The 24,783-nt window shown below is 66.5% G+C and overlaps 4 protein-coding genes across 5 annotated transcripts; 1 reads left to right on the top strand and 3 right to left on the bottom strand.

Moving 5' to 3' along the window:
• The first annotated feature begins 41 nt into the window (after nucleotides 1–41).
• LOC121060534 (PH and SEC7 domain-containing protein 4-like) lies at nucleotides 42–5,602 on the top strand. The gene is given in 13 exon segments (XM_040538426.1): nucleotides 42–276; nucleotides 812–922; nucleotides 1,003–1,083; nucleotides 2,220–2,332; nucleotides 2,596–2,654; nucleotides 2,771–2,860; nucleotides 2,953–2,996; nucleotides 3,080–3,237; nucleotides 4,173–4,413; nucleotides 4,506–4,650; nucleotides 4,739–4,882; nucleotides 4,983–5,150; nucleotides 5,152–5,602. Coding segments are annotated over 13 exon segments (1,584 nt in total). The 5' UTR covers nucleotides 42–133; the 3' UTR covers nucleotides 5,239–5,602.
• Nucleotides 5,603–5,691: 89 nt separating this feature from the next.
• Nucleotides 5,692–7,978, bottom strand: ASTL (astacin like metalloendopeptidase). 2 transcript variants are annotated; one of them, XM_040538428.1, is made up of 9 exons: nucleotides 7,626–7,978; nucleotides 7,298–7,372; nucleotides 7,127–7,188; nucleotides 6,937–7,027; nucleotides 6,733–6,850; nucleotides 6,306–6,487; nucleotides 6,137–6,218; nucleotides 5,968–6,098; nucleotides 5,692–5,882 (listed from the first exon to the last, which is right to left on the bottom strand). In XM_040538428.1, exons 1-9 carry the CDS (start codon nucleotides 7,672–7,674, stop codon nucleotides 5,713–5,715), a joined length of 960 nt encoding a protein of 319 aa, XP_040394362.1. In that variant the 5' UTR covers nucleotides 7,675–7,978; the 3' UTR covers nucleotides 5,692–5,712. The 2 variants fall into 2 exon arrangements, with proteins under 2 accessions (XP_040394362.1, XP_040394364.1); XM_040538430.1 differs by lacking the exon at nucleotides 5,968–6,098.
• A 127-nt stretch (nucleotides 7,979–8,105) lies between these two features.
• Nucleotides 8,106–16,641, bottom strand: STARD7 (StAR related lipid transfer domain containing 7). The gene is made up of 8 exons (XM_040538427.1): nucleotides 16,193–16,641; nucleotides 12,611–12,816; nucleotides 12,288–12,337; nucleotides 11,716–11,826; nucleotides 11,544–11,626; nucleotides 11,043–11,142; nucleotides 10,489–10,573; nucleotides 8,106–9,014 (listed from the first exon to the last, which is right to left on the bottom strand). The coding sequence occupies exons 1-8, from the start codon at nucleotides 16,618–16,620 to the stop codon at nucleotides 8,830–8,832; spliced, it is 1,248 nt and encodes a 415-aa protein (XP_040394361.1). The 5' UTR covers nucleotides 16,621–16,641; the 3' UTR covers nucleotides 8,106–8,829.
• Nucleotides 16,642–18,231: 1,590 nt separating this feature from the next.
• Nucleotides 18,232–24,780, bottom strand: TMEM127 (transmembrane protein 127). The gene is made up of 3 exons (XM_040538195.1): nucleotides 24,495–24,780; nucleotides 21,221–21,385; nucleotides 18,232–20,238 (listed from the first exon to the last, which is right to left on the bottom strand). Exons 1-3 carry the CDS (start codon nucleotides 24,763–24,765, stop codon nucleotides 19,931–19,933), a joined length of 744 nt encoding a protein of 247 aa, XP_040394129.1. The 5' UTR covers nucleotides 24,766–24,780; the 3' UTR covers nucleotides 18,232–19,930.
• Between the last annotated feature and the right edge of the window lie 3 nt (nucleotides 24,781–24,783).

Raw genomic sequence — 24,783 nt, 5'->3', positions numbered from 1 at the left:
TTTGCCCCGTGGGGGGCGGCAGGAGCCCCCCCCCAGCCCCCGGACCCCCCCAATCCCCTCCTCAGCCTCTGCCCGGCCACCACGGGGACCCCCGGGGCCGGGGGGTGCCGGGGGGCTGCGGGGGGCCCCCCCCATGCCAGGGGGCCACTGTGCCCGTGGGGGGGGCGTGGCTCAGGGCCCCGTGCCCCCCCCCGCCTCCCTGCGCCCCAACACGGAGGAGCTGCCCCCCGAGAGCGGCCAGGAGCCCCCGCCGGACCCCCCCACCAGCACCCATGGGTGAGGGACCCCAGCACCCTGAGTTCCTTGGGCCCCCCCTGTCCCCACGGACCCCCTCCCGTCTGTCTGTCTGTCCCTGCAGACCCCAGACCCCCGCCTGACCCCCCCGAGACCCCCAGCTGTGCCCCTAAGCCCCCCCGTCCAGCCCCCCCATTCCCCATCCACCCCCGTAGACCCATCTGTCTGTCCGTCTGTCCCCCCCAGACCCCCCACCCATGCCCCCAGACCCCCACCTGTCCGTCTGTCTCCCCAGACCCCTATCCATGCCCCCAGTCCCCAAACGTCCATCTGTCTGTCCTCCCCAGCCCCCCCCCCACATCCCCAGCCCCCCACCTGTCCGTCCATCTGTCCCCCCCATCTCCCCTCCTCCCCCCCCCAGTCCCCCAGTCCCCCCCAAAGCCCCCAGCCCCTCCCCAACCCCCCCAGCTCCACCCGCCTCCCCTCGACCCCCCCACTGCCCCTCCACCCGCCCCCCCCGACCCCCCTGACCCCCCCCCATGTCCCCCCCTGACCCCCCCATGTCCCCCCCACCCAGGTGCCAGCCGGGGGGGCCGGGGAGCCGCGGGGACGCGCAGCGCCTGGCCGCCCGCCTCTTCCACCTCGACGGCTTCAAGAAGTCCCAGGTGGCCTCGTTCCTCCGCAAAAAGTACGGGACGGGGTGGGGGGGGTCCCGGGGTCAGACCCCCCCCCCCCCAGCCTCACACTGTGCCCCCCCCCCCCCCCCAGCAATGAGTTCAGCAGCCTGGTGGCCCAGGAGTACCTGGAGCGCTTCCAGTTCGCGGGGCAGGCGCTGGACCGGGCGCTCCGGTAAATTTGGGGGGGGGGGGGGCACGAGGGGTGGGGGTGGGGGGGAGACCTCCATGGGACCCCCTGGTGATAGGGGGGGGCTGAGGGGGGGGGCAGCAGGGGAAGGGAGTTTGGGGATGGGGAGCAAATGGGGGGGGTGATGGGGTTGGGGGAGGAGGGGGTTGGGGATCTGGGGGGGCACATTTGGGGTGCAGAGGGATGGATTTGGGGGGGTTCAGGGTCGGGGGGCAGATTTGGGGTCCAAGGGAAGCAGGTTTGGGGTGTTTTGGGGTCTAGGGGCAGATTTGGGGTGTTGGGGTCTAGGGAGGTGGATTTGGGGTGCAGAGGGATGGATTTGGGGGTTTGGGGGTCTGGGGGGCAAATTTGGGGTGTTGGGGTCTGGGGGGTGGATTTGGGGTACAGAGGGCTGGATTTGGGGGGTTTTGGGGTCTGGGGGATGAGATTTGGGGTCCGAGGGAAGCAGATTTGGGGGATTTGGGGGTCTTGGGCAGCAGATTTGGGGTGCAGAGGGATGGATTTGGGGGAGCTGGGGGGGGCCTGGGGGGCAGATTTGGGATCTACGGGAAGCAGGTTTTAGGTGTTTTGGGGTCTGGGGGCAGATTTGGGGTATGGTGGAGTCTAGGGAAGCGGATTTGGGGTTCAGAGGGCTGGATTTGGGGGGTTTGGGGCCTGGGGGGCAGATTTGGGGTCCATGGGAAGGAGATTTGGGCTCTTTTGAGGTTTGGGGGAGGCAGCTTCTTGTGTTGTGGGGTACAGGGGTCAGCTTTGGAGTCTCCTGCGCTCATTGAAGGCAGATTTGTGATATTTGGGGGTCCAGGGGGGCAGATTTGGGGGCCAATAGAGCCTGGGGGGCAGACTTGAGGTCCAAGGGTTGCAGACGAAGGGGGTTTGGGGGCAGGGGGGACAAATTTGGGGTGTTTTGGGGTCAGTGAAGGCAGATCTGGGGGGGGGGGGTCCTGTCCATCTACAGGAGTGGGGCCAAAATCTGGGGGCTGCTGGGGACCCAGGGAGCACCTTTGGGGTCCCGGACCCCAAATTTGGGGTCTGTCGGGGGTGCAGTGCTGTGGAATCTGGGGAAGGGGGAGGTGTCCCAATTTGGGGGGGAGTCCCTGTGAGCGCCCCCCCCCCCCCCCCAGGACCTTCCTGCAGGCGCTGGTGCTGACGGGCGAGACGCAGGAGCGCGAGCGCATCCTGGGCCACTTCTCGCGGCGCTTCCATCACTGCAACCCTGGCGCTTTCCCCTCGCCTGGTGAGACCCCCCCCACCCCGAGACGCCCCCACCCCATGAGACCGACTGCCCCCCACCCCACAGACCCCCCCCCAAGACCCCCCCAAGACCCCTTTGTGTCACCCCTGCTCCCCGTGCCTCAGTTTCCCTCCTTGGCACCCATCCCATCCAGGCACCCCAAATATTGCGGGTGGACGGTGACGGTCACCACGTCCCCGTGCCTTTTTTTTTTTTTTGTGGGGGGCACCCCCTTTTTTTTTTACCCCCCCGTGCCCCCCCCCCAGACGCCGTGCACTCGCTGACGTGTGCCATCATGCTGCTGAACACGGACCTGCACGGGCCGGTGAGCTGAATTGAGGAGGGGACGGATGCGTGGTGACACCCTGAGCAATTTGGGGGTGCTTGGGGGGGGGGGGTGCATGCACCCACCCCCCCCACCTTGACGCCCCCCACCCGCAGCGCCTCGGCCGTGCCATGACCAGCGGCGAGTTCGTGGCCAACCTGAGCGGGATGATGGATGGGCAGGACTTCCCCAAGGAGATGCTGAAGGTAACGGGGCCGGGGGGGACACCAAGGGTGGGGGGGGGGGCACCCCCCAGCGCCCCCCCCCCCCAAAATCTGCTGCCCCCCCCCCCCCCCAGGCGCTGTACAACTCCATCCGCACCGAGAAGCTGGAGTGGGCGGCGTGAGTAGGGGCCGGGATGCGGGGACCCTAAATTCGGGGGGGTTCGGGGTGGGGGACGCCTGGTGACACTGATCTGGCCCCAGGGATGAAGAAGAGGAGGAGGGAGAGCCCGGGGGGGGCCCCGCGCCCACCCGGAAGAGCAGCACCCACTTCGTGGAGCTGCCGCGCCAGGACGGCGCCACCACGTACCGCCAGGGCTGGCTGGCGCGCAAGGTGCTGGCCGAGGCTGACGGCAAGAAGGGTGAGAGCGGGGGTCAGATTTGGGGTGCCAGGGGGGCTAGCAGGGGGATTTGGGGTCTGGGGGAGCAGGTTTGGGGTGTTTGGAGTGCAGGGAGAGGATTTGGGGGTCCAAGGGAACAGAGTTGGGGCATTTTGGGGTCTGGGCAGCAGATCCGGGGGTCTAAGGGACCAGATTTTGGGTGTTTTGGGGTTTGGGCAGCTGTTTGGGGCTTAAAGGGACCAGTTTTGGGGTCCAAGGAACCAGAGTTGGGGTGTTTTGGGGTCTGGGGAGCAGATTTGGAGTGGTCTGAGGTCCAGATTTAGGGTCCAAGGGAAACAGATTTGGGAAGTTTTGGGATCTGGGCAGCTGCTTGGGGTTTAGGGGGCTCAGATTTGGGGTGTTTGGGAGGGGTCTGGGGAACAGATTTGGGGTGTATTGAGGTCCAGGTTTAGGGTCTAGGGGACCAGATTTGGGCTGTTTTGGGGCCTGAGGGGACCAGATTTGGTGCGCTTTGGGGTCTGGTAGCAGATTTGGGGGTTTTTGGGTCTGGGGAGCTGATATGGCATCCAAGGTGTCCAGATTTGGGGTCTTCGGAAGCAGATTTAGGGAGTCAGAGAGGCAGATTTGGGCTCTGCCGGGATCCAGGGGGAAAGATTTTGGATGTTTTGGTGCCAGGGGGCACGTTTGGGGTCCAAGGGGACCAGATTTGGGGTATTCTGAAGTCGGGGTGGGGGTGGGGGGGGCAAATTTAGAGTATTTTGGGTACCAGAGAGGCAGCTTTGGGGTCCATTTTGGGCCCAGAGGAGCAGATTTGGGGTCCAGAAGGAAAATTATGGGAACCCCTGGCAGCTGCAGAGGCAGCAACCCCGCAAATTTCGGGTCTCTCAGGGGGTGCCCCCCCCCCCAGACCCCCCTGCGGACCCTAAACCTCAGCCCCCACCCCGCTCCCTTCACAGCACCCTGGGGCCGGCGGGGCTGGAAGCCCTTCCACACGGTGCTGAAGGGGACGCTGCTCTACTTCCTCAAAGCGGGGACCCCCCGCCGGGGGCCCGACCCCCCTGGGACCCCCCCAGCAGAGGCTGAGGAGCCCCTGGGGGTCCACCACGCCTTGGCCGAGCGCGCCAGCAAGTACACCAAGCGCCCCCACGTCTTCCGCCTGCAGACGGCCGACCAGCGCGTCCTCCTCTTCCAGGCCCCGTGAGCATGGGGACAGCACGGGGACAATGCTGGGGAGGGGGTGGTGGCAGCACTGACCTCCCCCCCCCCCTTTTTGTCCCCTGCCCCCCCAGGAGCGAGGAGGAGATGTCCTCGTGGATCTCCCGCATCAACCTGGTGGCCGCCCTCCTCTCCTCGCCCCCTTTCCCCGCCGCCGTGGGCTCCCAGCGCCGCTTCGCCCGGCCCATCCTGCCCGCCGCGCCCAGCCGCAGCCCCCCGGTGAGCTGCGGGGACCAGCTGGGGACCCCCAAAAAATAAAAACTGGGGACCCCCCCCGCCTCGTTACCTCCCACCTCGGTCCCCGCAGGAGGAGCAGCACCGAGCCCATGAGGCGTGGATGGAGCGCGTGGCCCAGGAGCTCTTCGAGCACCAGCGCAACCTCCCCGAGAAGCGGGGCCGAGCCCGCGACCTGGACGAGTACCGGGTGAAGAAGGAGTACCTGCTGTACGAGGTGGGGTGGGGGGCACGGGAGGGGGTGGGGGGGGGACACACAGGGGTATTGGGGGGACACAGGGCTCACCCCCACCCACATTTTATTTCTCGCGGCGCAGAGGCGCCGCTACGAGACCTACGTGCAGGTGCTGGAGACGTGGATCAACTCCGGCGCCCAGGACCTGGAGGGCTGGGAAGCGCAGGCGGGGGCCGTGGCGGCCCCCCTGGAGCCCCCCAACCTCACCAAGGCTCACTCCAGCCCCTCGCTGGCCCCCGAAAGCGCCCCCCCCGGCTGGCGTCCGGGTCAAACGCAACATTTCCGAGCGCCGCACCGTGCGTAAGGTCATCCCCAAGCGCAACAAGAACCTGCTGTGACGGGGTCGGGGACCCCCCCCCCCTTCCTCTTTTGAAGACCACCCCCCGATTTAGGGTTTGGGGGAAACCCCTCCCAACTTTGGGAATGCCCCCCCCAACCTTGGGAATGCCCCCCCACCGCGGTACGAGGGTCCTCGGGGCACCACCGGCAACAAGGGGGTGCCCCCCCACCCAGGATCGAGGACTCAAACTCAGGGAGACCCCCCCCGTGTCCTGGGGGAGGACATGGGGGGGGTTGGGGGGGGCCTGGCCCCCCCCCCCCCCCAGCTTGGCTGCCTTGCCCCCCAGCTGTGCGCCCGCTGCCTGCTGCTGTCGGTCACGTCGTCTCGAGGAGACGGCGCCGTGCAATAAACGTGTGTCACACCCCTGCCTCCCGTCCCCCTGTGTCCCCCCCCAGCCCTATGGGGACACGTGGCCCTGGGGTGGGGTCCTCAGGGAGTCATCGAGGTGATGGCAGTGACAAACACCCCGCTTTTAATGGCGGTGCCAACCCCTGGCACCCAAGGGTCTCATGGGGACGCGGTGGTGGCATCGGTCCCCGCGCACTGCACCGGTGCTGTCACCTCTGCTGCAGGCGCTGTCACCCCCCGCGGTGGCTTCGCTCCTTGTCCCCACGGAGAGCGGTGTGCTGATGGTCAGGGGCCCTGGATGGAGGACACATGTCATGCACCATGGACACGGGGCACCCTGGGGTGCTGCCACCCCCTGTCCCCCCCTGGTGCCACCCACCTTGGGGACAGCCATAGAGCCGGTTGACCCGCGCCACGTCGGAGGCGCTGAGCCCCCGCCGCTGCCCCAGCACCGCCCGGGGGTCCCGCAGGGGCGTGATGGTGGGCTTGGCCCCGCGGCTGAAGGCGTAGCTGGGGGGGGGGGGGCAGGAGGAGGGTCTGGGGCTCACCGGCCGTAGTGCAGCACGGAGGAGTAGTCGTAGCCCACCAGCGTGTTGGCCGAGCGGGACTTCACGAAGTTGCCCTCAAAGCCTGTAAAGGGGGGGGGGGCTGGCGGTGACACCCCCCCACCACCACCCAAGGGTGGGGGCACCAAGCGCGGGGGGGGGGGGGGCTCACCGGGCAGGACGTGGCTCCAGGCGATGCTGATGAAGGCGTCGCAGTCGGGCCGGCTGTGCTCGTGCCCGAAGCCCACCGCGTGCAGCAGCTCGTGCAGGGCCACCCCCTTGCCCCCCTGCAGGCACGGGGGGGCCAAGGAGAGGAGCTGCGGCCCCCCGGCACGGCCCATGCCGGAAAAGCACCTGGTGTGGGGGGGCGTAAAAGAAAAAAAAAAAAAATCCAAACAACAAAAACCCAACAAAATAGGACAAAAATAAGGTGTCAACAGATGCACGGCAGCCTGGGGGGGTCCTGTGCTGTGCCCATGGGCCATGCCACAGGCACGCGTCCCCCGTCACCCGTGGGTGCCCCCCCCGTCACCCGTGGGTGCTCCCACCCTGTTTCCCACCCCCATCCCCGGGGGCTCGCTGCCCCCCGCCCCACTCACCCGCCCATGGGGGCGATGATGACAAAGTCCCGCTGGTGGGAGCGGGGCACGAAGCGGACGCAGGTGAGCCTCGCCAAGTCACCCAGCGCCTCCTCCAGCACCCGGGTGCTGCTTGGGTCTGGGGGGGGGGGGGGCACGGCTCTGAGCCCCCCCAGGGCGGCTCTGAGCCCCCCCGTGCCCCCACGCTGCCCGGGCGTCACCTACCGAAGCGCTCCGACAGCACGTAGGGGATCCAGACCAGCCCTCGCCTCTTCGGCCGTTTGGGGTTTGCGGCTGCAAAAGCTCGGGAGGGGTCCTGGGGGGGGCCGGACGCAGCCATCAGCACCCCCACACCACTGAGAACCGCCCCCCCCAAAGTGCCCCCACCCCCCAAAAAAATCCCCCCCGCACTCACCGCCCGCACGATGTCCCCTTCCAGCAGGGTGCCGGGACCGGGCGCCTGGAGCGGGGCGAGCGCTTGGGGGGGGGCACAGGGGGTGAGGGTGGGGGCTCAGCCCCCCCGTCCCACTGACCGAACCCCCAAATGGGGTCAGGGTCACCCCCCCGTGCTGCCTCCCCCCCTCACCTGTGTTGATGCTGAGGATGGCGTCGCCCTGCGGGGTCTCAGTGGGGTCTGGGGTCCCCTGCTGCCCCGCAACCCCTGCGAGACAGCAGTGGGGTGGGGAGGGGAACACGAGCCCCTCACGGGGGGGGGTCCACAGCCCTACAACCCCCCCACACCTCCCCCAGGTGGGTTTGTGGCAATGCACTCAATGCTGAGTGTGCTTCAGCCATAGCAGTGCCCATGAACCCCCAAATGTTCCCCCAAATCCCAAATATTCCCCCAAATGGGGGGCAAATCCCCCCCACTCCCACCCCAAAATCCTCAGTGGGGAGGGGAGCCCCCCCCTCACCCACCAGCAGCCCAAGGAGGCCACCAAGGCCCAACCAAAACCCAGCCATGGCACCAACAAGCCCCAAACCCCAAGGAAATGCCCCCTAGAAACCTTTATATGGGGCAGCTGGGCCCACACCTGGAGGCTAATTAATGGCTAATTAATAATTAGAGCTGCACGGGGAGGGGCGCGTTGTGCCACAACGGCAGCAGGCGTGGGATGCTGTAGGTACCAAGGGGATAATACAAACCCCATAGCTATTTTGGGGGGTGCACGGGGGGTCCCAGCCACACCCCGCAGGGGTTCGTTAACGTCAGGGGCTAATTGGGGTCTGTTCTGCTTCTACAACTGAGGCCAGCCCCCCGAGCTCCCTTTCTAGGGGTTTTGGCAGCCCGGAGCTGCCCCCCCGGCTGGGGGGGGTCGCACCCCAGTATTTTGGGGGCCGTTTGTATGGACTCACGGCACCGCCAGGCGCTCGCCACCACCCAGCAGCGGGGCTGCTGCTACCACAGACCGTTTATTTGTGATTTTCTGCCATCCTACAGAGCCCCCTGCCCCCAGCGCCCCCCACGCCGCGCCCCCCCAGCCAGATAACCCCGGTGACACCACGGGGGGGTCGCGGTTTTGGGGTCCCCCCCCCATGCCGCAGGGATGCTGGGGAGCGGGGCTGCGGCGCCCCGGTTGGCGCTGGCAGAAAGGTTCCCCCCCGGTTACCCCGAGCTCTGCCCTCCCCTACAAAGCAGCAGCAGCTAAAAACCAGCTCGGGAAGTCGTTTCCCCAGTTTGCCCAGTTTGCCCAGTCCAGGATGCCCGTGGCGAGAGGTCTTTCGGTGGAAATGAACCGGCAACGAGGCGGTGAGGTGGTGCTGATCCCTCGGGGGCCCCAAATCGGGCGTTAGGTAAAGTCTGGCAGCGCAGGGCCGCGATGTCTGGCGAGACCCCGAAATTTTTGGGTGCCGGAGTGCAGAGATGAGGAGGGACGGGGGCAGGACGGGGCGCCGCTGCCGGCCCCAAATAAAGGTGGGGCTCCCTTTGTGGGGCGGGGGTACCGACGGGTACGGGGGGTGGGGGCGGTTACACGACACGACACTGCAGCGGCCTGGCCACGGAGGGACGCCGGGGGGGGGCCAGCACCCCCTTCCCCGGCCTCAGGCCGCCCGCGGAGGGGCCGCTGAGCTTGTGGGGAGGGGGAAAAAATCGGAGCTGAGGCGCCCGCGGCCGCCCTAGGCGTACTCCAGCTGGGCAGGGCTGCAGCTGCCCTCGCTCTTGTGCTCGGCCGCGGGCACGCCGGCCTTGCCCTCGCCGCCGCTCTCGAGGGGCTTGGCAGCCATATAGTCCCGCACCTCGATCTCCATCTTCTTGGCCTTCAGGGCCGCCGTGTGCAGCTTCTCCAGGAAGTCGGGCATACCTGGGGGGAGAAGGCAGCGGTGAGCGGGGCTCAGCGCCGCCGGGAGCCACCCGCCCCCTCCCCGCTCTCCTTTCTCTTTATTTCTCCCCATCGCCAGCAGCCGCCGGGGCTGACACCCAGCTCCCCTCAGAGCGGCCCCACGGAGGCGTTTTTTTGGTTTGGGTTCTCTTTTTTCCTCCCCCCCCCCCCCCCCGCTCCATTTCCTGCCCCCGGCCCCAAGTTCAGCGCAACCGCAAGGCAGTGAGGCTCCCTCGCAGTAGATGTGCCCGGCGGTGAAACAGCCCCGACAGCCTGGCTGAAACAGGCCCTGGACTGGTGGAGAACAAGTACAGGGCACTTTGGGGGGGGGGGGGTGTGTGTGTGTTATTTTATTATTATTTTTTTAATTTTTCAGTGAAAACACATCTCTCCTCTGACTCACGGAGGTCTCTGCAGGAAGGGCACAGAGCGCGCAGGAGGTCAGGGCCAAGCTCTTGGCAGCCCCGGGCGGAGCCCTCGTGCCCCAGCGCTGCCGCAGGTGGCTCTGGAGCGAGCCCGGCTGGGAGCCGAGGTGCTGCGGGGCTTAAACCCACCCCGCTCTGCCCCTCCAGGGGGTTCCTAAAAGCTTCCCTCCCCCCCACCCCGCAGCTCCCCGCGGTTAAAGCCCTGCTGCAGCACACCCAGCGCTCACGGCAAGAGCTGAGAAGCACGAGCGCCGCCCTGGCGCGGTTACGGGGGCCTGGGGGTGCTGCCCCCAGCCCCCCCCAGGGGGGGCACTGAGCGGCTCAAACCAGGCCATGGGGTAAAAGGAGGGCTGGGGGGGTGGGGCAGCAGGGAGGGGCAGGGCAGGGGGTCGGGGTGCTGCGTGCGGTGAGCGGACGTAGTCAGACTCCACCGTCTACCGCAAAGCACGTGATGGGAAGAGGAAAAAAGAGAGAAAAAAAAAAGACAAGCTTTCGCAAGAAGCTGGTTTTGGTTTTATCCCCCCCCCCTCCTCGAGGTGCCACCAGCGACGAGGAGCAGCTGGAGGCCTCAGGGACCCTACAAGTGTCCTTCTCCCCCTCCCCCTAAAGCTGGCCCCATGGTGGGAGCCTCAACAGGTGCTGCGCTCAACAAAAGCCAGTTCTCTCCCCGTTTGCTGACATGGAGCCCAGAGCTGCTCCAAGGCTAATGCTGCTCTGAAGTAAGGAAAAACCAGCTCATTTTAGTAAAAAAACCAACAAAAAAAAGAGGATCCTGCTGTGTTTCCATTCTGCCTGGACTCTTTCCTCCTCGCAGCCCGTAAGCCAGGCAGAGCCTGTGAGATGGGACCAGCCCCCAAACCCCCCAGACCGAGGCAGGCTCCGTTTTTAAGCTATTTTACATCTTTCCTGCCCTGAGGGGGCTCAGGAAGGGGAAGGGGGGGAGCGCCCACGGGCACCCAGAGCGAGGAGGCAGCGGGACGTCCCACCAAGGGCCGTGTCGGCGCTCCCCAAGGCCGCAGGCAGCAACTCACCGCTCGAGACCATCCAGCTGACGCAGTACCGCGGGAACACCGTCTGCGGGTTGTCGCTGTACGTCAGCAAGTAGTCGAAACCGTTCTGGAAAAGGAGGCGGCTCCGTGAGCCCGGCCCGGCAGGCCGCCCACAGCCCCCACGGCGAGCGCCGCTGGCTCTCAAGCATCGGATGAAGCATTAAAGAGGGAAGCACCGTGGTGGTGCAGAGCAGGGAAGACCCCGTGAGAGCACACGGGGAGTTTTTGGAGAAGGTTTCGTGGAGAAGGAAGGAGTCGGGCACCTGCACTGACCCCACGCAGCCCCTTCAGGCTCTAGGCGGCCTGCAGAGATCCAGCGACACTTGTGAGAACATCGAGCACTAGAAACAAGACTTGAGAGGCTCGAGGCTTTTTAAAAAGGCATCCGGGTCTCTGGAGCGATGTGTTTGGCTCCCCAGGGGCACCCAACTCCTGTGGGAAGGGCCTCGAGCTCCCGGGCCAGCACTTCCAGCCCCTACCCCCTAGATCGCGACAAGCAGCCTCGCACCCGCGCCTCCCAGCCCCCCGAGACGTACCTCGTCAAAGGTTTTGTGCGGACGGATAACCATCTGGGACTCGTAGGTCCTCACCCGAACGTACTCCGGGTCCTCCGGGACGCTCGGGTGCTCCACAGCCCTGCAGGGACAGAGAGGGGGCGTCAGAGCTCCGGCCAGGGACGGCACCGAGCACCGGCTGACCTGGACGAGGTGGGAACTGGAGAGCCAGGTTTTTGAGAACGAGGCTGGATTTCCAAGAGAGCTCCTTCAGGTTTCGAAGGAGATTCAGAAAACCTCACTGAACCTACACCCAGCTCTTAAAAGTTGGTCTCAGCTTCGTTTTACGGGTGGGAAACGAAGGCAAAGCGCTGCCGTAACTCAGCTGGACAAAAACCAGAAGCTCGAGCCATCCCGCTGCTTCAGCTGCGGGGCAGGACGTGACCCTGGCGCGAGACCCAGGGGATCAAGGGGCACCGACGACCTCGCAACCTGGCAGGAAGACCTCGGGAGCTTGGCCAGGCCGACCCGGCGCACACGTACCGCGACACCAGAACCATCAGGTTGTTCTCCTTGTCCACGCTGTAGCGGCGAACGTAGACGTAGTCTCGTGAATACATTGGGTACTGGGGGGAGAGAGAGAGCGGGCGTCAGTCCTGCCTGCTCGTGAGGCGTGGTGAGGGAGCAGAAGGGGAAAGGAGGAGGACTCCCTCACCGGGAAGTGGGTCACCCAGTGAATCACTTCGGAGCCCGTGGCCAGGTCTCTCTCGATGACATCCAGCTTGATGACCAGCGAGTCCCACTTCTTCCTGTACTCGGTGTCCAGCTGGCAGCAAGGAGAGGCTGAGTCAGAACCACACGTAACCGCCAGCATCGCTGCCGGACAATCCCCAGCCCTGCTCCTCACCCCGTGGAAACACACCTCGCCACGGCCACGGCTCCTAACACCGAGAAATTAAAGACTCCTGGGCGATGCCGGGAGAAGGGGAAGCGGAGGAGGGCTACGCTGCCCCGCAGGGCTCGTGGGAGGGGGGCAGGAGCAGGGATCTGGAGGATTCCTGCAGCACGGCGCAGCCCGCGTGTGCCAACGCCTCGCTTCCAGCCGGGATGAGCAGCGGAACCCGACCAGGGCGTGGGATAACTTTGTCCTGCTTCTGGTCTACGCTACGAGCTGTCCTGGGTCGGGGGAGGTCACGCAGACGGACGCCGTTCACCATTTCTCTCCCCCACCCCCCTGGCAGCAGGGCTTCATCCCTACCCCACCACACAGGCGGGACTTCCGCTCACCTGGACGTTGAAGAACTGCCTGGGAGTCACGTCTGTGTACGTCCCAAACACTGCAGCAGAGAGAAAGCTTTCAGTCACGGGCAAACGCAAGTTTTTACACCCCACAAACTGACCTTCCCTTCTCGTCCTGCTGCAGCAAGGCAGGCGTTGGGGCTGCGACCCCCCCGAAGGGCTGTGAGGGGACGGGACGCGTGGAGGGGGAAGTAAAGGACGGGATTTCACATTTTTTCCTCCAGACAGGGGCCAGGCGGGACGCACGGGGCGCAGCCGGTGCCGGATGTGGGGAAGAAGCCGCGCGCGGGGCGGAGCAGAGCGGGCGGTACCTCGGTACTGGTACAGGTGGGTGCCCTCGATGGGGCGCCGCCAGAGCTTGAAGTGCTTCTTGTCCATGATCATCTCCCAGGGCTGCTCCCCGGGGGCGCGCACCGCGTCCCGCTCCGACGCGGGGTCCGGCCGCTGGTACTCGTCCGGGGAGCCGCCGCGAAGCATGGCCGAGATGTTCTCCATGTGCTTCATCTCCTGCGCCGAGCTGGGGGGACGCAGAGCACAGTTAGAGAGGAACCCGGGCACGGGACGGAGCTTTCCTGTGACGGACGGAGCCCGGGAGACCTGCAAAAGCTTCTCGGCGAGCTAAAGGCAGGGCCTGGGGCTCGGTGCTGCAGGAAGGGCGCTGCCCCGTGCAGGGATCGCTCGCTGGGACGTGAAACACGCAGCCAGCCAGGTGCTGCGGCTTCCCCAGGCCTTTAACTTTGGTCCCAAGGGTCCTGTGTTATTACAGAGCATCAAAACCTTCACTCTGGTGCGTTCGGAAGGGGCTCCCCACGTGTTCCCCTACAGTGGGAGCCGACTCCGTGGCTAAAAGCAGTCGCCAGGGGCTGCACGACCCACGGCGGGGCTCTTCCTTCCAGGAGAGGAAGGAAACCCCCCCGGGACACGAGCAGCTGCCTCACAGCCGCTGCTTCTCAGGGGAAGTGCCCGAGGGCGGCCGGGCAGAGCCCTGCGAGAGCAGGCACGCTTCTCCCCGAGAGGAGGGGGGCGGCCAAACCTCCCGGCGGCACCTCCAGAGCGGGGTCGGTCTCGTTGCGAGCGGGAGGAGCCCGGGGAAGGAGGGGCGCGAGGAAGAAGCGTTTGGGGAAGGCAGCGACCGAGCGCTCGCGGCACCAGCACCGGGGCTGTGCTGAGTCAGCGCAGGAGCAGCGGCCAGGGACCGGGTGGCACTCGGGGGGTGGCACTCGGGGGAGGACGGAGACCCCGCAGCACCCCGAGAGGAGATGTGGGGGGATGAGGAGGGACCGGCGCTGCTCCGGGGCTGCAGCAGCCCAGGAGCCCGAGCAGCACGCGGCAGCTGGTGTTTGTAAGGCAAAGAGGACCGCCAGCCTCCCCCACAGCGGGAGGACAGCACGAGGGGCTCTGCACACCACCAAAACCCCAGAGAGAAAACGTCAGAAAGGGAAAACCCGTCCGTTTGGAGCTGCAGCCCCCACCTGCGCCGCCCCACAATCAAACCTCCGGCCCAGCTCGCGGTGCAGCCCCCGCGGACACGGGGTCCCCGCTCGCTGCCTGCAGCGCCTCCAGCCCCGCCACTGCCCCGAGACACTAATTACGTGGGGTAATCAGCATCGGCCTTAATGAAACCGCCGGCTGGGAGCTGTGAGGCAGGTCTCGCTCGTCGGGTGAGGGCAGGTTGGGGGTGCCGGGGAGCCCCCAGCCTGCGCCGCTCCTGCTCCAAAAGCGTCACGCTGCGATCCTGTTCGCTGGCGCCTCCCGCTCCGGGAACAAAACCCCACAGATTTACAGGGAGGGAGGCGGAAGGAGGCAGCTGCACCCCGATAAATACGGGGAACGGAGGGGGAACCGCTCCCTCTGTAGGGCTTGGCCCCATCCCTCGTGAGCCGGCCCCTGTCCCGCGAGCGGAGACGCCAAGAGCCGCAGCGTTCCAGCCCCGTGCCCAGCGGGTGCCAGCGTCAGGCCCCGCGATTTATTTCGGGCGCGCCGGAGCAGCCGGGCCCCGCTGCAGGGCCCCGGGGTCAGGCTGACCTCTGCCTGAGGCGTCAGCGAGCTTCGAACCAAACCGAACCGAACCAAACCCACCGGCAGCACCTGCTGGGAAGCACGCCCCTTCCTCCTCCCGCCCCTTGAGGCGTGCGAGGAGTAAAAACGCGACAAAACAGCTTAAATTCCCCCCAAAACGGGCCTGCGCTGCCGCAGCTGCCGAGATCAAGTGCTCGGCGAAGGCTGAGGGCTCGGAGCCCAGCGGCTCGCGGGCATTTCTGCCCCAAACTCCTGCGCTTCCTCCCTCCTTTCCCCCTCCACCTCCCGAAGCCCCGAACCGCGGACGAGCTGCACGGCAAACATTTCGTTTTCACCCCCCGAGGCGCACGTCACACCCTGCTGGCTCCCGAGGAAAGCGGCTCAGGGCCCTGCAACCCCAAACCCAGAGCGAAGGCGCGAGGAGGGGAGCAGCGAGCGGGGACATCAAGGCGAGGGCACCGGGAGGGGCTGGGGATCGGGACCGTCCCCGTAACCTTGAAGCGAGCGGCTCGGCCCCGAGCTTAATCCCACGCCTAATCCAAGCCCCGCTGAGGCCACCACAAAGCGCCGCGCCGGGTTTGCTGTCCCCGTGTCGGCCCCAAAACACCTCCCGGCACGCGGGCGAGCCGCCTCCCTCGGGGATAAAAAGGGATTTCTCCTCTCCTGGGCCGCGTAAAGGTCATCGGCGCACACCTGAAGCGCCCCAAGGTGCCCCAAAGCGGGGCGAAGGGGCGCAAGCGAGGGGCGGGCCTCGTTAAGGCGAGGATTTAATTGGATATTAGCTAAGCTCCTTAGTGCAGCGCCGGGTACCGAGCTCCTACTGAGCACCCACAGGACGGCGCGGCCGCGCGCTCGAGGCGCCGGGAGCTGGAATTGAAGAGGAGGAAAAGGCGGCGCTGCCGCGGCGTGCCAGAGCTGCCCATTAAGTTTTAATTACTCCCCCCCCCCCCCCCCAAGTCCCAGCCCACGCTCACTAATTACACTGCAACGAAGCCGGGGACAATTCCAAAAAGCACCAAAAAGACCCAAACTGTCCTCATGCCACCATAGCAAGGGCACCACAGGGTGTCTGGGGGGGATGCTCACCCCACACGTTTGGGTCTGGTGGGACACCCCCAGCATGGGGCACCCTGTTGGGGGGGGAGGGGTGGATTAGGGGCATTCCCTGCGGGTTTTGGGGTTAACCCCTTGCCTGGGGGGGTCAGGGGGGCTTTGGGGGGATCACAAGAGTCAGGATTTTGTGGTAAGGGGGGGAGTTGGGGACCTTGTGAGGGTTTGGGGGGCACCCACAGGAATGGGGGAAGAGGTCAGGGGCACCCCCAAGAGCTTGGGGAACACCCCCAGGAACAGGGGCTCAGGGAGCAATCCCAAGTTTGTGGGGGACCCTCTGCCAAGGGGGTGGGCAAGAACCCTCCGCTGGGGGGTTTGGGGCCACCCTCAGGCATGAGGGGGGGTCAGGGGCACCCCCAAGAGCTTGAGGATACCTCCAGGTGTGAGGGCTCAGGGGGCAGCCCCAGGAATGTGGGGGGGGCCTCTGACATGGGGGGCTCATGGGGTGGGCAAGGACCCTCCAGGGTGGTTCGAGACCACCCTCAGGCATGGGGGGGAGCACAGGGGCACCCCGAAGAGCTCAGGGCCCACCCCCAGGTGTGGGGGCTCAGGGACACCGCCAAGAATTTTCCCCCCCCCAAACACGGGGGCTCAGGGGGCACCCCGAGAAGTTTGGGGGGGGGGGTCCCTCTGAGTCGGGGGCGCGCCAGGACCCTCGGGGGGGGGGGGGGGGGAAGCGGGGGGAACCTCCGACACGAAGGGGTCGTGGGGCGGGCAGGGACCCTCGGAGCGGGGCGTGGGGGGAGGTGTCGGGGGGCACGCACCGCTGCAGCTCCTCCTCCTCGATGCGCTGCCCGTCCCACACGAAGACCCCGGCCAGGGCGGCCATGAGGCGGGCGGCGGCGAGGGCGGGGCGGCCCCGGGCCAGCCCCCGCCCCCCCCCGGGCCCTCCTCCTCCTCCTCCTCCTCCTCCTGCCCGCCGCCCCCCTCCCCTCTCCTCAGCCCCCCCGCTCCCCCGCTGCCGGCCCCGCCGCGGCCTCTTCGCCCGCTGTCCGCCGCCGGAGCCGCACTGCAGCAGGCCCAGCAGGCCCAGCAGGCCGCGCCGCCCCGCCTGGCCCCCGGCGGGAGGAGGAGGAGGAGGAGGAGGAGGAGGGCGGGGAGGAGGCGGCGGAAGGCCCGAGGCCGGCGGGCGGAGGCCCAGGCGCGAGGCCCGGGCGAGGAGGCCGAGGAGCGGCCGCCGCGGCTGCAACATGCCGCCGCTCTGCCCCCGCCGCCGTCGCGCGGCGTCTGACGTCAGCGCGCCGCGCCGCCCGCTCCTCATTGGGCGCCGCCGCCACCGCCCCGCGCGGCGATTGGGTGGGGAGGGGGTGGGCGGGCGGGGTCTAAGGAGTGGGCGGGGACAGTGCGGGAGGGGGCGGGGCTTGGCGCGGGGACGCGGCCCCGCCCGGGCAGAGGGGGCTGGGGGCGGGGCTGGGGGGGTGGGGACACGGGCCTGTGGGTGTGGGGGGGGGCTCAGGGCTTCGGTTATTGGGGTGGGGGGGCCACGGGACTTTCTTTATTGGGGTGCACAGCACAGGCCTGTATTTGTTGGGGTCCAGGGCGCACAGACCTTTATTTATTGGGGTTTAGGGGTCACAGGGCTTTATTTAGTGGGGTTTGGGGCACCAGCCTTTATTTATTGGGGTGTGGGGGCCACAGGCCTATATTTACTGGGGTGCACGGCAGCAACCTTTATTTATTGGGGTGTGGGGGGCACCTCGCCTTTCTTTATTGGGGTGCAGGATTGCAGGGCATTATTTATTGGGGTGCTGGGGGCAAAGCCCTTTACTGGGGCGCAGGGTACAGGCCTTTATTTACTGGGGTGCACGGCACAGGCCTGTATTTGTTGGGGTACAGGGGCCACAGGACTTTATTTATTGGGGTTTGTGGCAGCAGCCTTTATTTATTGGGGTCCAGGGAGCACAGACCTTTATTTATTGGGGTTTAGGGGCACAGACCTTTATTTATTGGGGTGCACAGCAGCAACCTTTATTTATTGGGGTGCAGGAGTACAGGCCACTATTTCTTGGGGTGCCGGGGACACAGCCCTTTATTGGGGTGCAGGGTACACACCTTTTATTTATCGGGGTACGCAGGACTTCATTGGGATATGGGGGCATAGGACTTTATTTATTGGGGTGGGGGTCACCAGCCTTTATTTATAGGGGTGCAGGGCACAAGGCTTTATTTATTAGGGTCTATGGCACAGGCCTTTATTTGTTGGGGTGCTGGACACTGGCCTTTATTTATTGGGGTGTGGGGACTCAGACCCTTATTTATTGGGCTGTTGGGGGCACAGGCCTTTATTTATTGGGGTGTATGGCACAGGCCTTTATTGGGGTGGGAGCACTGACCTTTACTTATTGGGGTGCAGAGGGCACAGGTCTTTATTTATTGGGGTGGGGGCACCTTTATTTATTGGGGTGCGTGGCAGCAGGCGCAGGCCAGGGGCGTTTCTTGGGGTTTGGGGCACAGGCACTTAGAGGGGTGCAGGGCAATGGGGTGTGGGCAAGGGCATTTCTTGGGGCGCACAGGGCAGGGCCAGTTATTGGGGTGGGGGGCGCAGGCCTTTATAGGGGCGCAAGGATCGGGGGGCACAGGGTGCGGGGGGGGGACTTAGGAGGGTGCCGATGAGTGGGGCGCAGGGCAGCGGCAGACAGCGGGGATATTTATCGGGGCGCGGGGGTTTATCGGGGCGCAGAGCAGCAAGAGGGGGGAGCAGCGCGGAGCCCCCCACCCGGCTTTAGGAGAAAACCCGGCCGCGATCCCCCCCCCCCCCCCCCGCCCCCGGTTTTGGGAACAAAGCGCAGGCAGGCACCGGGCACTCTGTACACGGGTTTATTCCTCTGGAAAAGGGCGGGGCGCGGGAGGGGGCCGAGGCGCGGTACGTGGGGGACACGGGGATGGTGACAGAGGGGGGGACACGTGGCCCCCCCGACCCCCCACCCCAACGCCTCGGGGACCTCCCGGTGTCCTGCCCCGACCTCCTGGGGCTACATTTGTTAGTAGGGCGGGGGCGTCACGCCCTTTTCCTTTTTTGGGGTTTTTACAGAAATACAGTGTTTATGCACAAGACTATTTACAGACGAGCCCTCTCTTGCATAGAGGCGCCGGGGGGGGGGGGTGGAAACCCAAATCATTTTCCGGACGCCCCAACATCCCCAGACCTGATTTTTTTTTTTTGGCCGAGGGGGCAGCAGCGGGGTGGAGGGACGGGAAGAACCGCGCCGGGGCCGTGCTGAACCCTTCAGATCGCGCTGCCGGTGCCCGGACCAAAACCCCGATGGTTTTGGGGCTGTGACGGAGCCACCCCGCTCACATCCTGAGCCCCAGCGGGCGGCTGAATCTGCTGTGGGGTGCGGGAGGAAGAGGAGCGAGCGGGACGAAGCAGCCGGTGGCAGGGAACAGGGGGAGAAGCGTCAGGAAGAGGGGAGCAGCATCGCGCAGCGTGCCTGCCCTAAAACTCCTCCTGGAGCCCCCCGCTGCTCCCCGGGGCTTTCCGGGCTGGCGTCCCCCCCCCGCGCAGCTTTCCCCGCTCGATTTGCCCCAAACAGCCCCAAACCAAGGCTGCTCTCCTTGCTGGCTGCCGTCTCGGTTTGGCTGCGGGACTCTCGGCACCATGCGGCTCCCGGCAGCGTCCCTGGGGGGCCGGCGGAGGAGCGGGGCGGTGAATTAATTAATTAATTAAAAGCGGGGGCAGAAAAAAACCACTAAAAGGGAGCGAAAAGCAGACCAGTCCGATTTCCCCGGAGGTCGGGAACTTGCATAAAACCTACAGCCGCAGGCGCCCACCTCGGAGCTGCTTCTCGGGGCCGGCGCCGTACAAAAACCTTGGTTTTTTTTTCATTTGTTTTTTGTTTTTTGTGTTTTCCCTTGGGTTTGCAGCCCCGGAGCGGTGCCGCACGGAGCTGGGTGCCGCAGGGGTGCGGGTCGCTCCCGGGGCAGCTCCTCCGGCAGCTGGTGCCGCGCCTCCCCCTGCCAACCTCACCGCGGGCACGGCGGCGTCCTCGAAGCGTCCCCGGCGGGCGGCGAGCCCCGCCAGTAAAGTGCAGAACGGGCGCGACGGGCACGGGCCGCGGGAGGGGAGCGGTGGCGGTGCTGTGCCTGCCCCCGTCGTGGGGGTGCTGCGGAGCCCTCCTCTCCCACGGCGCCTTCCCCACGCGCACAAAGACGCTCGCACGCGCGCGTGCCCGGCGGCGCAGCCGTGGCGGGGCTGGGGCCGAGCTCGCGGGCTCCGTCCCGGCGCCGCCTGCCCTCGGTCCGCGGGTGAAGGAGGGCTCGGGGGAGCTGCGGCGCTCCGGAGTGCGGGGTTAAAACCGCACCGCGGGGGTTGCTGAAACAGGGGGCGGCTTCGGAGCGCGCCCCCCGCCCCCCCCCCCAGGTCTCTAAATCCAACTCTAAAACCAGTCCTTCGCACGGGAGAGCCGGCACGGTGCCCCGACGGTGAAGCAGCCGGGACCGGCAGCCTCGGGCGAGGGCGAGTTTCGGGGGGCACGGAGCCGCGCCCCGGAGCCGCGGCGGCCTCAGGGGGTGTAGGCCGGGGGTGGCTGGAACTGGTTGATCACCTCGTACTCGGCCGGGTAGGGCTCGTTCTCCTCCATCTCCGAGAGCAGCTCCAGGGCCTGCTCCTCCTCCTCGGTGGGGTAGTGGCGCAGCAGGTTGGCGGCGGTGGCGAGGATGGAGGCGCCCCCGGCCCCCGCCACCAGGTAGAAGCTGACGGCGAAGGTGACGTAGACCTGGGAGCCGTGGTACTTCTTGTGCTGCTGCTGCTGCGCCAGGATCAGCTCCGAGGCCCAGTAGCAGAACCCGATGACGGTGGCGCACTGCAGGACTGGGGGCGCGGGGGGGAAGGACAGAGGTTGAGGCACCGGGAAGAAATAAAAAGCAGTAAATTTACTTCGCGGCTAAGGCAGGAGCCCCCCCCGCGGCTGTGCTCTGTTTGTCAGGGGCATGGAGCAGGCAGAGAGGGAGGTATTGGGGCAAAATTGGGTCTGCCCAGCCCGTGGATGTACCAGAAGCCTGAAATTCATCACGGGAGGGAGGAAAGCACGGCACGCAGCGGGGAGAGGAGCACAGCCTGACGGCCAACCTCCCCTCTGCATCCAGGCCAGCAGGAGGAGAAGGGGCAGGGCGTGCTCAGCACCTCCCTTCGAGCCCGGACGCTGAACTAAGGGTATTCGTCCCGGTCTCTGCTGGCGAGCTGGGCTAAGGAGGAAAAGCAGCAGAAAAATAAAGGAGCTCCTTTGGCGTGGCTCTGAGGAAGCAAACCAGCTCGCCCGGCTCACGAAAAAGGAGGAGGAGCAGTGAGGCCGTGAGGCTCAAGGGTTTTTGTGACCCACAGGGAGCTCCACGGACACCTCAGCACCCTGAGCTCGACACTGTGGGCACTGCAGCTCAGCCCAGCAGCTCAGCACTCCAACACGGCCAACGCCGGCGGGGAGCCAGGGACGTAAACTTCCCTCAGCCTCCCAAGGGTGACCCACAGCACCCGACCTTCCCCAGAAGGGCACAGTTCTGCGTCACGGGAGCTCTCTGAGAAGTAAAACTCACCGCTCCGTGCCCGTTTGGAGGCGCTTGATGTTCATCCCTGACCTCTTACCCCCGGATTTAGCTCCGATTTGGAGGTCAGAGCTGCCCTTGAGGCCTCTGAGGCTGCTCTGGCTGGAAAAGGAGCGATGGGAGAGCTCCGCGCGTAGGCTGGGCAGCGCAGCCCTGAGCTGAAAAACCCCTTTCCTCGGATTGGGGAAAGAAATTTGGGTTTTCCCCCCCGCGCAGCCGCAGTGACAGCCCTGCACGGTGCTGCCGGGCGTTACCTGTGAGGATGTGGGCGAAAGCGTAGCGGCGAGTGATCTTCAGCGCCGGGTGCTTGGGCCCGAAGACGTCCAGCAGGAAGGCCGAGAGGCTGCAGATGATGCCCAGGAAGCAGAAGGCGGCGATGACGCGGAGCAGCAGCACGGTCTGGGGGTTCATGCAGTAATCTGCGGGGAGATGGGGCTGCTGAGCACGGCCACGTCGGCCCCACGCGGCCGCGGAGCCAGCGGCGCGCTTCCTTTTTGACCCAACTCCTCCCCAGTGTCACGACGGGCACGGCGGTTTCACCCCGCACAGAGCTCTCCTCCGGGGTTTGAGGCCTGGTGCCGTGCGTGCTGGGCACCTCTGAGTGCCCTCCATAAACCCGACCTTTGTTCCGCTGCAGCCGGGCAGCGCCTTTTGTAGGGCGCTGCTGCGGTGGAAATGAAAGCTAAGGGAACGCCTCCGAGCAGCCAGGACAACAAACCGGGCCGCGCAGGTTCCTTATTTTATGTTGAACCGGGAATTTTACTGGAAAGCCTCTTCGCTCTGACACCGCGTCCTGCTGGCGACCAGCCCCGCTGCAGGGGAGGTCCCAAGCAGAGCTCAGCTTCGGAGCTGAACGAAGCCTGGCCCCGCATCTCCCTGTCCGAGCCTGGTGCTGCCGGGGCACGCCGACAGCCTCACCCCGCAGAATTTAACCCCGTTTACCCGTACCTCGGGCACGCCGAGCCCTCGGGCCGGCCAAGGTGCCGCTGGACCCGCCCCGGGACGGGCAGCGCCCTGCCGGGCTCCCCAGGAGTCACCTCCCTGGGAGCTGTTTACGAGCAGCACCTGACCCAGCCTGGGGACAAACCCTTCAATTAGGGGAAAATTAGCGCGCAGACGTGGCGGGATGCTCTTCCTGGCAGCTCACCGGGGCTCTGCGCCGCGGCGACCCCGCAAACACGAAGGGCGTTCGCCCTAAAGGCGTGCGGGGACGATGCTGCCCCAGGCTGTGCGGGCAAACCGGGTGGGTTTGCGCCAGAAAAACACCCGTGGGTGGGGAGAGGAAGAAGGAAAGGGGCTCGGGGTGGCTGCCCCGCTGCGAGCCCCGAGCTGAAGGAAAGTGAGCAGCCTGTTGGAGCAGGGGCACCGGGACAGCAGGGTGCCCACGCCGTGCGATGCGCTGCTTGAAAGGAGGAGCGGGCGCGTGGTTTTAACTCCAGGTGTGTCAGAGGGATGAATAAAAAGGCAAAAAGCACTCGGATCGGGGCTTTTTTCCTGTCCGGATTCGGCTCCTAGCCCCAAGGCAGGGCGACAAAGCCAGCACGAGCCCCTCGGAACCACGCGTCCCAACCACCACCCCCAGCACAGGGCACAGCTCGGCCGCTGCCACCCCAAAACCCCTCCGTGCTGGGAGGGCAGGGCGCTGCTCCCTTCTTCCCCTTCTTATCTCACCACCGAGCCGTTCTTGTGCTTCCCAGTCTCTACGGGGCAGTGCGAGCGCTTCCTGGCTCGAACACGGAAGGAGAAGCAGCGAGGGGGATCCCGGGGGAAGTGGAAACCTTGGCTAAAAGCCACAGTGGGTACAAGCGGGCTGTCTGTCTGTCTGTCCGTCCGCCTGCCTGCCCCGGGTGGCACGCAGAGCTGGAGTGACAGCCTGGGGCCTCCTGGGAGCGCTAAGTGTGGCGCTGGGGGCACGCGGAGCTTCAAACCAGGCCGCCCCATAGGATAACCTGAGCTGGAGGGGACCCGCACGGAGCCCTGCTGCTGCCTCCACTCAGCACCACCAAAAATTAATCCGTGGGCCTGAGCGCTGTCCGAGTGCTTCTTGAACTCCAGAAATCATCAGGGTTGGGAAAGGCCTCCTCATCTGGCCCAACCACCCCCTACCACCACCGTCACCCGCTAAACCGTGTCCCCAGGCACCAGGCCCAACCTTTCCTTGAACACCCCCAGGGACGGCGACTCCCCCACCTCCCTGGGCAACCCGTCCCAACGCCTGACTGCTCTCTCTGAGAAGAAATGTCTCCTCATTTCCAGCCCGAACCTCCCCTGGCGCAACTCGAGGCCGTTCCCTCTGGTCCTGTCGCAGTTACCCGCGAGCAGAGGCCGACCCCCAGCTCCCCACAGCTTCCTTTCAGGCAGTTGCAGGGAGCAATGAGGTCTCCCCTGAGCCTCAGGTCCCCAGACCAAACACCCCCAGGTCCCCCAGCCGCTCCTCACAGGACTTGTGCTCCAGGCCCTTCACCACCTTCGTAGCCCTGCTCTGGACACGCTGCAGGGCCTCGATGTCCTTCTTGCAGTGAGGGGCCCAAAGCTGAGCACAGCACTCGAGGTGCGGCCTCCCCAGAGCCGAGTACAGGGGGACGAGCACCTCCCTGGCCCTGCTGGCCGCACTGTTTCTGATACAAGCCAGGATGCCGCTGGCCTTCCTGGCCCCCTGGGCACGCTGCCGGCTCGTGTCCAGGCGAGCACCCACCGGCACCCCCAGATCCCTTCCCCCTGCACAGCTCCCAGCCACCCCGCCCCAGTCCCGCGGCACTCCATGGGGTTGCTGTGCCCAGGCGCAGGGCCCGGCACTGAGCCGTGGTGAACCCCAGCCGGGAGAAGCCCCCACGTCCCTGGGAGCCCGTCCCAGCGCCCGACCCCTTCTGGGTGCAGGACCCCTCCCTGACGCCCACCCTGACCCTCCCCTGTCCCGGCTCCCTGCTGCTCCCTCGGCTCCTGGCGCTGTCCCCAGGGAGCAGAGCTCAGCGCCTGCCCCTCCGCTGCCCGGGGAGGAAACTGGGGGCTGCCTGCGAGGCCTCCCCTCAGCCTCCTCCAGGGGAGTACGAACCCGAGCACCCTCCTCTCCGTTCCCCAGTCCCTACATCCCCAGGGCCCGAACCTACACCCCTGGGACCTGCTCCTAACCCCCTTCTCCTGCCCCTAAGCCCCCAGGATCTGCCCCTACGCCCCTTCCCCTGGTCCCTACACCCCTGGGCCACTCCCTAACCCCCATTCCAGGTCCCTAAACCCCCGGGACTGGGCCCTACACCCCTTCCCCCGGCCCCTAACCCCCCGGGGTCGGCCCCTAAACCCCCTTCCCCTGGCCCCTACACCCGCGGGTACCGGCTCCTACCCCGCACGTTCCCCGGGCCCTACAGCCCCGGGATCTGCCCTCGCACCCCCGGGATCTGCCCTCGCACCCCTACCCCGCTCCCTCCACCCCCGGGGCCTGCCCCTAACCCCCTTCCCACGGCCCCTCCACCCCCGGGACCGACCCCAAGCCCCCGGTCCCCTCCCCGGCGCCCCCCCCCCGCCCCGTCTCACCGCGCAGCAGCTCGGGCTCCACGTAGCCCAGCACGTCGGCGACGCCCAGCTCCTGCCGGCCGCAGGTGCCGCCGTGGATGCGGAGCCAGGCGGGCTCGGCCAGCGCCGTGCACAGCGCCGTGATGGACAGCGCCCCGGGCAGCGCCGACGCCAGGCTCCGCTCCGGTTGCTTCGGCAGCCCCCCCCCGCCGCCGCCGCCGCCGGCCCCGCCGCCCGCCGCTCCCCGCCGCCGCCGCCCGCCGGGCAGCCCCGGCCCGCCGGGGGTGTACATGGCGCCCGGCCCCGGCCC

This window comes from Cygnus olor, chromosome 27 (genome assembly GCF_009769625.2).
Source record: "Cygnus olor isolate bCygOlo1 chromosome 27, bCygOlo1.pri.v2, whole genome shotgun sequence".
Taxonomy (NCBI): domain Eukaryota; kingdom Metazoa; phylum Chordata; class Aves; order Anseriformes; family Anatidae; genus Cygnus; species Cygnus olor.
This window is presented reverse-complemented; position numbering and strand designations above follow the sequence as displayed.